This window comes from Malania oleifera, chromosome 1, assembly GCF_029873635.1.
Source record: "Malania oleifera isolate guangnan ecotype guangnan chromosome 1, ASM2987363v1, whole genome shotgun sequence".
NCBI classification, from domain to species: domain Eukaryota; kingdom Viridiplantae; phylum Streptophyta; class Magnoliopsida; order Santalales; family Ximeniaceae; genus Malania; species Malania oleifera.
Genome location: NC_080417.1, coordinates 121,459,630 through 121,473,483, shown reverse-complemented (window position 1 = coordinate 121,473,483; position 13,854 = coordinate 121,459,630). Strand labels below are relative to the sequence as shown.

The 13,854-nt window shown below is 37.4% G+C and overlaps 1 protein-coding gene across 1 annotated transcript in view; it reads left to right on the top strand.

The window, feature by feature from the left end:
- The window catches only part of LOC131163965 (uncharacterized), a 119,846-nt gene that overhangs the window by 27,615 nt on the left and 78,377 nt on the right, over positions 1 to 13,854 (top strand). Inside the window, exons 4-5 of the mRNA XM_058120833.1 lie at positions 7,878 to 8,042; positions 8,126 to 8,516. Coding sequence (XP_057976816.1) covers positions 7,878 to 8,042; positions 8,126 to 8,516 — 556 coding nt within the window. The remainder of the gene's footprint in view (positions 1 to 7,877; positions 8,043 to 8,125; positions 8,517 to 13,854) is intronic.

The following is a 13,854-nucleotide window of genomic DNA, read 5'->3' as shown; positions in this document are numbered from 1 at the left end:
TGGCTTGATATTTGATTTCTGTTCGTTTGTTGTTCATTACTTGTTGTCTGGTCGGGTTCCCTCGTCTATTGGCACACGAATTTTTCCTGCTGTATATCCTACGTGGTTATGGGGAAGGGGTGGAGACAAGTGGACATGCTATTTTGAAGATTGAGAGGGAAATTTTTAATGCTAATTGCTTGAATAGTACATATTTCATGTTGTTTGAATTTGTAGGGACATTCTTCTCTTTTAACTCACTGACAAAGGAGTTCTTATGGATCTTGAGATCCTTGGGGGTGATTTGTTCGTGTCCTATAGGGGCAGCAAATGGGAACTGGGGGGGGGGGGGGGGTGGTGCTTTTTTAAGAAGAGGAGGTAGGATTCATATAGAGCTCAGGATTAATGAGAGGGGGCAGGTTTATTTGTAATAAGATGTGGTCTTTTGGAGTTCAAAAGCAAGCACTTCATATCCCAATGGGGAATTAGAATGAAGGATGGCATAAGTTTCTGGAAGCCTTGATGAAGTTTTCTATTGACCTTGAAGGATCCCACAACATGTTTTTTAGAGGCTCTTGGATAACCCCTCATTCTCCGAAGTTGTCAGAGAGCTTTCGGTAAAGGAAAGGAGAATTTTTGGGCAATTTGGGAAGTATATCCTTTTCAAACGTTGGTATTGGGGATTGTAGACTTGGGCCTATATATAATGGGCCAAGAATGGCTGTTAGGAGATGGATTGAAAAGGGTAAAAATATTGTGGTATTGTATCTAATTCAGGAGGAGGATTCAAGACCTTTTGGCTTTAAGGAAAGGAGACTAAGACTTAATGATTTAGGTGTCTTTTCTAGTGGCTTGATGGCTAAGCTTGGTGGATTGGAGTTGGGGGGAAAGTTAGGAAGGGAGGTCGAGCAAAGCTCTCAAGTTAAATTGAATGGAGAGGTTTTAAAGGCACCGTGTTTAGTCTTGAAGGTGATGGAGGAGAATCTTAGAAATGTGTTGCGTGTTATTGACCCACGACTATTTTCAACTTAGTTGGAGAGGAACCAGGAAGGGAGTTTGAGACTCCAAAGAGCGGAGAGGATGTAGTTCTTACATCGTACTTAGGGGGTGGGAAAGGCAAAGGAGTCAAAGGGGATGATGGGCAGAGAGTTGAAGATATTTTGATTAGTGGGGTTGAAGAGGAGATATCCAATATGGAAGATGACTCTAGTAGCTTTTTTGATTTTGAGAAGGAATTGTTGGTGGATTAGTTGAGAGCTGATTTAGATTTGTATGAAGAGAATGCCTTTGCACAACTTATGGAGAAAAGCTCTGAAAGTGAGGGAATGGAAGCCTTGGGGTAGTGTGATGGCCACTCACAAACTATAAAGTTGTATGGGGAAGAGTGCTCAATTGTTCTCTCAAATTACGCAAGGGGATACAAATGACATTAAACACAATTTTAACTAGACGAAAGAATTGATTGATAAGCTCTGAGCCTGACTTTGACATGATGGACTTTGTTGATAGTCCTTCGGTAATTTTTTTTTTGGGGGGGGGGGGTGGTGGTGGTATTAATGAAGAAGCAGTTATTCCTATGGTCGGTCCAAATTCCTAGAAATCTAGAAAAGGTATTCTTCCCCTTCCTGTTCAAGTTGTTATTTCTTCTAACACTTTATGCCATAGGGAGGGTTCATTCAGGGGTAGCGCCTCTGGTATTGGCCTAGGGAGTAGTGTGAGAGACATTCCAGATCCAAATGAACTTCTTGAGGACTTTGGTTTGAAAGTGATTAGTCCAATAGGGGTCGAGGTGAAATTGCTAGTGAACCCTTGAACTTACGAGCGGAAAAAAAGAAGGTTTAGAAAAAAATTAAGAACCTGGTTTCTTCTACCAATTATGGGGGAGGAAAGGGAGTTAGGAAGGGAGGGAAATGAGTGAAATTATAAAAATTGTTAGTTGGATGTTTATGGGCTAGGAGATTTTAGAAAAGGGGTGGGGGGGGGGGGTAGGGTTAATTAAAGAGGTCTTACTTAGATATTTTCTTGATATTGTTTTGATTCAAGAGACTAAACTTGAGAATGTTGATTTTAGGGGGGGGGGGGGGGTTTGTTAGAGGGATTGGGTCTTTGTACTTTCTCGAGGGTCAATGGTTGGTATTTTTGTGCTGTTGGACACTCGCTCTATTGTTAAAGTGGATAGTCTCGTAGGGTTTTCCTCCCTTTCCATCTCAGTAGAAGTAAAAAGCTAGGGCCAGTGGTGGATATCATCGGTGTATGGTCCTTCTAGACCAACCCTTAGGAGCTCTTTTTAGGATGAACATTGTTATGTGCTTGGCTTTTATGCTCCTAATTTGATTGTGGGAGGTGATCTTAATATTGTGAGGTTTCCTTAAGAGAAGAAAATGGGTGATAGAATTACTGCTACTATGCTGATTTTTGAATTCTTTATTAGGGATTGTGATTTTAGAGATTTCCCCCTTAATGATGCTAATTTTACGTGGTCAGTTGGAGGTGCTAGAGCGGTGGCAAGTAAGCTTGATAGATTCCTTTTTTGTATGGAGTGGTAGGGTGAGTTCCCTAATCTCACTCTATCTATTTTACCCAGGCCCACTCCTAACTAATTTCCCATCATGTTGGAATCGAGGAAGGCTGCTTGCGGTCCTACTCCTTTTAGGTTTGAAAATATGTGGTTGGATCATGATTCATTTCAGTTCTTAGTTAGGAATTCTTGGAATGAGGATGTGGAGAGGGGCGGGAAGGTTTTAGATTCGTTAAAAAATTGAAGAGGTTAAAAAAAGAAGTTGAAATAATGGAGTAGGGAGGTGTTCGGAGATTTAAGGTTTAGAAGCTTGTATTTTAGGAGAGTTGGCTAAGTTAGGAAGGAAGAAGATAGTATTCACTTGTGGGAGGAAGAGATGAGAAGAGTATTTTTGAAGAATGAATTGGAGGAGGTGATTTTCGAGGAAATGAGAAGTTAGAGGTAGAAAATGAAGCTTAAATGGGTTAAAGATGGTGATTTTAATTCTATATTTTTTTTCATAGGATAGCTAATGGGAAAAGGAGGAAGAATTTGATTAGGGAGTTGGAAGTGGATAGGGGGCTCATTGTCTTTGATCAGAGTTAGATTGCTTATGAAATCACTGAATTCTAATCTAATTTGTACTCAGGAGGATGGATTTAGACCAATGGTTGAAGGATTAGATTGAGACCCTTTGTTTGGTGAGGAGGTGGTTTGGTTGGAGAGACCTTTTGAGGAAGAGGAAGTGAGAGCCACGATTTTTGGGATGGAGAGGGATAAAGCTCCAAGACCTGATGGTTTTAATATGACTTTCTTCCAAGATTGTTGGGAGGTGGTTAAGGCTGACTTGCTTATGGTTTTTAATGAATTTTATGGGATTGGGATTGCTTAAGCTCCAGCTCTCTCTCCAGTTGTTCTTGTGGAGTATTATGTTATATTTTTTGTTTTTTTGTTGTTTTTAGGATTCCAATGGGGGCTGTTAACTAGATTGAGAAAATTATGAGGGATTTCTCGTGGTTTGGAGTTGGGGGTTTAAGGGATCATTTAGTAAGGTTGGGAGTAGGTCTAAATTGGAGGGAGGGCTGGGTCTTGGAAATTTGGTGTCAAAGAATATTGCCCTTTTAGCTAAGTGGTTATGTGTTTTCCCCTAGAAGATCATTCCCTTTGGCAGTGTGATTAGAAGTAAGTATGGTTTGGGCGAGAAAGGGTGGGTTACCAATGTTAGTTTGCAATGTTCTTTGGAATCTATTTCTCAAATTTATCTCTTTGTACTCCTCGCATTAAATTTGTGGAAGGGAGGGGTTCTTGGATTTGATTTTGGAAAGATCCATGGTTGGGGAATGATGTTCTTGCCACATCTTTTCCTTGTCTCTTTAGTTTGATCAAGGCCAGATAATATGATTTCTTTCTTCGTGGTTGACTTGGGTAGCCCTCTGATATCTTGGAACTTCCATTTCGGAAGATCTCTTAACGATAGAGAGCTGCTGGAACTTTCATCCTTTCTGTCGTTATTGAAAAATTGTCATCTTTCTTCAGCTAGGGATACTTGGTCTTGGGTGTTGGATCATTTGGTGGTGTTTTTTTTTTTTCCCCTGTATTAATTTATTTGGAAGGCCAAAGCTCCCCAAAAAATTAAGGCTTTCATCTGGTTGAGTGTGCTTAATAAAATCACTGCTAATAACCTGTTGCAGATCAAGAGACATTTTATGTTATTTGAATTTTGAAATGCCACCTCATCTATCTTTACACTGTGATTTTGCTTGGAGAATCTGGAATAAATTATTTGACATGATGGGGGAATCTTGGGTCTGCCTGGCGTTGGTGGAATATTATTGCCTATTTCTTTTGAGGGGTTTGGTAAAGGAAGGAGAGGGCTGCTTTTTGGAAATGCGGAACTTTTGCAGTCTTATGGGGATTGTGGTTGGAGCATAATGCACGGATTTTTTTAGGCAGAAAATTGAATTGGCAGTCAGTGTGGGAGAAGGTACAATACGTGGCCTCTTTATGGTGTGATGGTTTTGGCTGCTCTATGCGAGTTAGCTTTTCGGAGGTTCACCAAGAATGGAGGAATCTTCTGCTCTGGTTATTATTTATTTTTAGTTTATTGTTTGATTAATTTATTTATTTTGGATTATTCCAGAATTTTGACAGGAGATATCTTTTTCTCCTTTTTGTAAATTCTTCTCTTATCAATGAAATTTCTTCTTTTGTTCTCAAAAAAGAAAATGTGTGATGCTGGAGGAATCAAAGTGCACTTTGATGGGGGTCGGTGCCAAGTGAAGAAGGGTCTAAGGGAGCCAGCAAATTTAGTGCTTGGTTAATTGTACTTTTTGTTTATTGTTTTTCAATTCTTGTTTTCTTATTTTACAATTTTATTTATGTTTTTTATTTTTTATTGTTTTTCAATTCTTGTTTTCTTATTTATTTTATTTTATTTATGTTTTTAATTTTTTTTGAGTGGACTTTTTTGTTTTGTTTTGTTTTGATAGCAAAAGAAATTTATTAAGAAAGAGAGAAGAGAGAAATTACATCCTAGAAGAGGACAAGAGATCCTCAAAGCAAGAAGAAACAAAAAGCCAAAACAAAAAAAAATAAAAATAAAAATGTGCCTTTTTTATTATCAATTTAAAAAAAAAAAAAAATTATGTGTAATTTATTTGTGTAGTTTTATATAAAAAAAAGTTCTTATAATCGTTTGCCTTAACATATTTAGGCCCACAGCTTGCCTAATTAGGACTAAAATGCCTTGCATTATGCCTTAGATTTTTAAAACATTGCTGTAAACAGATCTGTTTAGCAATGACCATATTATTTATATTTAGGACTACCATTTCCATTATTGGTTCTGTTGGTAGCATGCTGTTGAGAACTGCTCTTCAAGTTTTTCCCAGTGTAAATTCACTTCAAATTTGCTAATTCCCTCTGACCCTTCTTTAGATTTACCAAGCCGAACTTCATTCCCTCCTCAATCGGACAGTCGTAGTTTCCGTTTATCCATCAAAAGCTGAACTTGAAAATCCTTACCAAAACTGGGGTGGGGAAAATTCCAATATTATCCATTTGCTTATTAACCGTACCTTCATTTTCAAAAATACTAATCCTCTCCAATCCTTCCAATGGAGGTGGCAGCACATACCTTAAATTCCCAAGATGATCAGAAGAAGAATAAGATGTGCAGCCCTGCTGATCCCGAATCTCGGCCATCATCAAACCCCTTCACATTCAAAACTACTAATGCCTTCATTACCATTGTCCGAAATGCACCCACTTCATTTTTTTCCTTTCAATAACCCTCTTGCCAGAAATGCTCTTCTGAAAAATCAGCTCTTCCACATTTTTTTTTTACCAAGGAACCTTCCTCGTTTTCATCCTTAGAAGACAGCCCAATGATTATCCTCTCGTTTACTGGAGAAAACTCGGCCTCTAAGAAAGCAGAATCATCAACTAAATATGCTGATTTTTTTTATATTAACCTTTATAAATCCACCTCAATCCCTCGTCTATTCCCGAAGCTACTGCTTTAACCCTCTTGGTCACCACATACTTGCTTTGAAGACGAGCAGCGTACTATCGGATTAGCATCTTGATTCTGCTCAGAAGATTGATCAATTACGTGCACCTCTTGAAAATCTGGAAAATGGTTCGATGATTCGCCTTCAACTTGTTCTGCTTCTAGGCTCTAATATTTGGATTTAGACCTGCTCATTAAGGTGGTCCAGCAGAGAAACAATTGGATCATGCTCCTTTACATTAAATAGGCCCAAATTGGTTTCTTTAAACTGAACATGGGCCATTTCAAATAAACTGGCTTAACAGTGATTCAAAATGAGATCCCCATTCTTATAAAATTTTTTGCCCAGGTCCAAAATAATCATTTTTTATAGCAAAAGGAATTTAGTATGAAAAAGAGAAGAGAGAATTACAACCCAGAAGAGGACAGAAGATCCTCAAAGCAGGAAGAAACAACAAAAATCAAAACTAAAAGTATAAAAAAATAAAAAAAAATAAAACAGAAAGGGACCACTAACCCTATTTTTTTCTTTTCAGAAAACATCTCTTTAAGCCCTTCCCTTCATAATTGATGGAACTTTGTAATCTTGCTAGTCTGTGGTGCCTTCTAATTTTTTTTTTTAAGAACCATCCAATTGAACTTCATTACATACCCATGCCCACACCATCCAGCATTCAACATCCCATCTTCCACAGAGGAAGTCCTAGCTTCCTCTGAAACGTTCGACTCTTCATCTGATAACCTAACCATCTTCAACTTCGATCAGTCCTTGTTCACTTCCTGTGATGAAAGACCAAGAACTTCCCCTTGCATCTTCCCTGAAACCTGCTTACTATCTGGCGACACACCAGCCTCCAATGCACTACTTAGTTGGTGATTTCCGTCTCCTGCACATTTAATTCTTCCTGAGACCACCTGACTCCAAGAGCGATCATCACAAATTTTGTCACTACCTTTACCATTTGCAGCAGGAAGAAGAGACTTCACCATTGTGCTAAATTCTTCCTAAAAAAAAATTGAATCCACCCATCACCTTCAGACCCTCCAGGAGTAAAAACAGAAAATCTCTTACATCTCCAGCCATGTTGCAACTCCAGAAATTCCTCTACTCTTGTCACATGAATCACCATCCAATAAGTCACAATGCCTGTTGGAAAACTTAAAAAACCCCTACTCAATCTCCCAAGGAACGATGACAATCCCTTGGAGAACCATTTTACCACACCTAATGATAATCTTATCCATCTGTTATGCACCTGATTTTTTCCAAGAATCAACAGAGCGAACACCTCGCCCACTTTATCCAATCTCAAATCGAAAAACTTCCCTTGGATCTGGATTGAATGAACCCTAATCTAACACAAACATAATGCACTGTGAGAGAGAAAGAAGAATTAGGATTTCATTTCCAGGTCAATTATACCACTTGCTGCTATTCAGGCAACAGCTGAGACTCTTCCCAACGCCAACGCACTTCTCGAACAATTTCAATCCAGGGCAAAAGCAATGCATTATTAGTTTTAATCAAATGAACTTTTGTTTTGTTTCTCCTTGTTTGTATGTGCGTATACTGTACAAAGGTGTGTGTCCTCTCAAGTTTTGCTTCTCCCTTTTCTTGTCTGTGAGATGCTCTATCTTCTTTTTCATATTGTTGTTTTGCTTTTTTTGTCCATATTTTTCATTTGAAAAGTATTTACTTTTCATTTCTTTCTTCATCAAACTTTGTTATTAGGGATCACCGAGTTGTCCTTTTTTTCTCACTATTGAATTATTTTTGGGCTTGACTATTTATCTTCCTTACCTGATCTGCCTTTTTTGGTGCAATTTAGTAATATGTTCATGTGATTTGATATAGCACCTTCATGATCTAATTGTTACATAAAAATGCAGTTTATTACGGCATTCTTCTCCATTGGAGATTATGATCAAAGATAGCTTATCAGCTAAGCAGCCTGAAGCTTATGAGTGGTTTTGGTCTGAACAAATCCCTGCTGTGGTGGCAACTTTTGTTAATTATTTTGAGAAGGATCCCCGCTTTACTGCTGCCACAGCTGTGTAAGTTGGTGCACGTAGTTGAAAATTGCATGATGTTTCTGAAATTAAATTGGTATATTATGTTACTTTTGTGTTGCTTCTAGGTGCGGCAAAGGATCCTTGAGTTCTGGCAATCCAAGTGATATATCACTCCTCATGCTTGCATTGACTTGCATGGCAGCAGTCACGAAGCTTGGCCCAACAAAAATTTCTTGCTCACAGTTCTCCTCCATGATTCCAGATATAACGGGTAGATTGATGGACATGCTGGTGGATTTTGTTCCTATACGCCAAGCATATCTTTCCATAAAGGATATTGGTCTATGCAGAGAATTTCTTGTCCATTTCGGCCCTCGTGCTGCAGCTGGTGGAGTAAAAAGTGACCGGCGGATAGACGAGGTTGTTTTCTGGGTGGATCTTGTACAGAGGCAGCTGCAGCGAGCTATAGATAGGGAAAAAATATGGTCAAGACTAACAACATGTGAAAGCATTGAGGTTAGCAATGAACCGCCCCCTCCCCCCGAAAAATGTTTTTTGTGTTGTTTCTAGTTTTTGGCAAACTGGTTTTGGTAAAATCATTTTGTTTTGTTTTCCCTGAAACCATGCTGAAAGTGGGAAGATTGTGGCATCGGGAAAAAGGTTTTCTTTATTATTCTTATTTTTTTTTTTGATAAAAGAAAGTTGAAAAAGGTTGCTTCCTACTGTTTTTGATAATAGTCATGGTTGTTTCTTACTTCTCTATGATTGAAAATAAACTAAACTTGTTGCTTATTTTTATGAAACAAAAGAACAGAAAAACATATGACATTCCAAATCCACCCTTATTAAGCAACTAGATTTGTTCCTTTCAGATGGTGCATCAGTTGAAAGTATCAAATAATTGTAGCTTGAAAGATGATGAAAACAAAAAAGCATTAGCAAGGCATTGGGGCCTAGAGGCATGTGAAAAATTGAACTTTTGGCTTAGATGTGGAGTGAGATTCATGCCCTTCCTTATACATAACTAAATTGAAATAAATAAGCTTTTTTTAATAGTTAAATAAGCAGCTAGAATGTATTTTTTGTGAGTTTGCGAAATTTTATTCTATAGATTAGAAAACAAGAGAAGAAGTATATAGGGAGAAAAGTCATAAAAAATGTAGAGGAGAGGGAGAATATAGTGGGCTAGGGGAGAATCGTTTTACCAAAACGAAAATAAAAACCAAAACCACCAATTTGCAATTTTCTTTGCCAATATGTGACTAGTGTTCGTTTGTTTCCTGATTGTGCTGGTGCTTGGAATCTCTGGAAGTCTGGAACAAGCTTTTTGGTTTATTTGATGAGTTTTGGGTTTGTCCTAATACTTCAGGGGCTTTTCTCTCGATTGCTTTTAGAAATTTTTGGGAGGGAAATGGAAGCTAGGAGATTATGGCGGTGTGCACTTTTGGCTATCTTATGGGTGATATGGACCAAGAGAAATGCTTGTATCTTCTGTGATCGTTATTTGTCCACTGATTTGATGTGGGACAGGGCTACTTCCCTCTTTTTATGCATTGTTATGGGTGTTCTCCTTGAATGTGTTTGGTGCTTTGGATTTGTTGCATAATTGCGTAAAATGGAAGACCTTACCATATTGATAGGTCTCTCTCTATTTATAATATATGTCAAGGACAATTGCAGTGACCATATTACCCTCACTAACTCATACTTACTAACATAACTCTTAACACATACTAATAATGCTAAATGAGCAAATTACCCATTAACACTCCGTCTTAAGTAGAGTGTGTGTGTGTATATATATATATCAAATGCTCCTAGCTTGTTACAAATGAATTTCACATGTGCACCTCCCAAGGCTTTAGTAATTAAATCAGCAAGCTGAAAATTAGATTTCACATACGTGGTTGTAATGTCTCTATTTATAATATATGTCAAGGACAATTGCAGTGACCATATTACCCTCACTAACTCATACTTACTAACATAACTCTTAACACATACTAATAATGCTAAATGAGCAAATTACCCATTAACACTCCGTCTTAAGTAGAGTGTGTGTGTGTATATATATATATCAAATGCTCCTAGCTTGTTACAAATGAATTTCACATGTGCACCTCCCAAGGCTTTAGTAATTAAATCAGCAAGCTGAAAATTAGATTTCACATACGTGGTTGTAATGAGCTTTTGTACAAGTTTCTCCCAAACAAAGTGGCAATGGACTTCAATGTGCTTCATTTGCTCTTGGAAGATCGGGTTTAAGGCATTATGAATAGCAACTTGATTATCACACATCAACTCCATAGGCTGAGAATGTGGAAAAACCAATTCTTCTAACATGTTCTTCAACCAAACAAGTTCACTTGTTGTGTGAGTCAGAGCCCTATACTCTAACTTAACACTTGACCTGGTCACCGCAATTTGTTTGACCACCAATTAAAAGATAGTACCTAGCTTTGGATCTTCGATTGTAAGGCGATCTAGCCCAATCTGCATTTGTATATTCGTGAATATGAGTGTGATCCTGATCTTTATATAAAGAGATTTCTTGTTGGCGCACCTTTGAGATATCTCAAATGCGAATTACTGCATCCCAGTGACTTGTTCTCTGTTCATGGAGAAACTGACTTACAACACTTATTGCGAAAGATATATCCGGTCGAGTCATTGTGAGAAAATTCAACTTTCCAGCAAGTCTCTTGTACCATCCCGGGTTGGGCAACAAAATCCCCTATATCTAACACTAATTTATTGTTGGGATCCATGGTTATATCAGTAGGTATGGATCCCAACAACCCAATTTCATCTAAAATATCAAGAACATACTTTGTCTGTGACAAGACCGTTCCCATATGAGAGATCTCGATACTTCTATACCCAAGAAGTACTTCAATGGTCCCAAATCCTTAGTTTGAAATTTAGTTTTTAGAAAAAGCTTTAGATCTTGGATGCCTTGATCATCATCTTTAGTAATCACAATATCATTCACATACACAATGAGCAAAATCCTGCCAGATGGAGTATGACGATAAAATATAGAGTGATCTGCTGCACACTGTTGGAGGCTAAACTCAAGTGCTACAACATTGAATCAACCAAACCATGCTCTTGGAGACTATTTTAAATCATATTATAATTTCTTGAGCCGACATACCAGGCTTGACTCCCTTGAGCAACAAACCCAGGTGGTTGCTCCATGTAGACCTTCTTCTAAAGATCACTGTGTAGGAAAGCGTTCTTCACATCCGACTGATGTAGAGGCCAATGATAAGTAGAGACCAAGGAGATTAATAAATGTGCTGAAGCAAGTTTAGCAACTAGAGGGAATGTGTTTGAATAATCTAAACCATACAATTGAGTATATCCGTTAGTAACAAGGGGGGCTTTCAATCGAGCCATAAGACAATTTGGATTCACTTTCATAGTATACACCCAACAACAGCCAATCATATTCGTTAGAAAAAAAGGTGGGCTTCCAATCGAGCCATGAAACAATTTGGATTGACTTTCATAGTATTCACTATACACCCACAACCAACCATAGACTTATCAGGAGGTAGAGGTACCAACTCCTAAGTATCACTGTCCTATAGTGCTTGCATCTCTTCAATTATTGCATTCCTACACCCATATTGGGACATGGATTCAAAAATAGGTTTTTGAAAAGTAACAGAAGACTAAGTACTAACAAAACAGTCGTATAAGGGTGACAAGAAATCATAACAAATAAAACTAAAGATTGGATGTTGGGTACAACTACATCTACTTTTTGAATAGCAATGGGATGATCAACATCTTGGGAAATAGGATCATTTGATGGGGGAACTAAAGGCATAGAAATGGAAGCTAGAGGAGGCTCTCCACCCTTGAGTCGTTGTGTGTATGCCTATTGGGATGATTCAAGCAGTGAAAAGTACTCAAACTGGATCAAAATGTAAGGGGATTGGGCACAAATATTAGGTTAGGATGTGGAAGGCAAGGTGGAGGAAGGGACTCATTAAGGTAAACTAAACTCAAGGAATCAAAGTAGTGTGGTGTAGACTAAAAAGAGATGACATCAGCAGAGACAAAGGATTGATGTAAAGTAGGGCTATAACATCGATATCCCTTTTGAGCATGGTCTTAAATTTCCACGAAATTGTTGAAATTTCCTGTTTCTGTCACTCTCGAAATCGAAATGGCAATCGATTTCCGTCTTCCATAATTTCTATCGAAATCTCAACGAATCATCCGAAATTTATTGAAATCTCAAAATTTTAGAAAAATTTGTCGAAATTTGAACTATGCAATGAAATTTCTTCAGAATTCAAATGAGAGATTTAGGAGTGAAGTGAAATTTCTCTCTTAATTTATTTTATTTATTTTTGTTGAAGCAAAATATTATTACAAGTGCTTTTGAAATTATATGAAAAATAAACTTATAACAACATTTTATTTAACCATTCATGTCTAAATTATCATTATTTCAATAATAAATAATATTTAAATGATTTATGAATTTCATTTGTACTAAATGATTCACTAAATATGTTTAATGTACATTATCTTACAAATATGTTTGATGCACATATTACATTACAACTTCTCCACCTCATACACGACATAGATGTATTTACTTGTAATATATTGGTCCTAAAACTTTTATTATGTCTATTAATCATTTCTAAAGCTTCATAAAAGAATTTTGTGCTTTACTACTGATTTCCATTATTTTTTCAAATCGAAATCGAAATTTCCGTACTTTTGGAACTTCGAATTTGAGTTGAAATTCAAAATTTAAGACCTTGCTTTTGAGTGTTGGAATACCTCAAAAAAGTACATTTGATGCCACAAGGATCCAACTTATCGGATCATGGAGTAAATTGATGGACGAAAGACACACAACTGAATATAGGAGGAAGGGAGGACAAAGGAGCCTGCAGGAAGATAATTGAATATATGATTTTACCACCAAGGATAGAGGATGGCGTTTTATTAATGAGAAAGCAAGCAGTGAGCACAAAATCACTCCAAAAAACTTTAGGGACATTCATTTGATACAATAGGGTACGATTGACTTCGGTGTCTATTTTTTCGTTTTACAACTCCATTTTTCTGTGGAGTGTGCACAAGATGACTGATGGATTATACTAGAATTAGTCATATATGTATTGAATTGGGTATTGAAGTACTCCTTAGCATTATCACTATGAAGTATCTTGATTGGCTTATCAAACTGCATCTTGATTTGAGAACAAAAGGCACAAAAGTTATTAAACAACTTAGAACGATCTTTCATTAAATGCAAGTTACAACCAAGTCATCTTGGAGTAGTCATCGACAAATGCAACAAAGTATTGAAGCCCCAATTTCGATGTGGCACAACTAGGACCTCAAACATCAGATTGACGAGCATGAAAGAATTATTTGCTTGTTTGTTGACCTAGGAAGCAAAGGGAACACGATGGTGTTTCCTTGAATGACAAGACTCACACTCAAGACTTGACACATAATTCAAGGTAGGAGTAGGAACTATTTGTTTTAATTTGTCCAAGGAAGGATGACCAAGATGACAATGGATTTGAAGTGGTGTAGCAACGACTTTGCAAGCAATGGAAAAAGAGAGCGACTCAAAGTAGTAAAGTCCACGAGCTTCACGTCTTTTGCCAATTGTATTCCTTGTCATTAGATCTTGAAAATAACCATAGAATTAGAAAGAAGGTTATAGAACAATTTAGTGCCTTCGTGAGCTTACTAGCTGACATGAGATTGAAAGGGGGCTTAGGAAGGTACAAGACAGAAGAAAGAGAGATGGAGGAGCAGGATTTACTGTTCTATCCTTTTAATTATAATTGTGGACCCATTAGTAAGG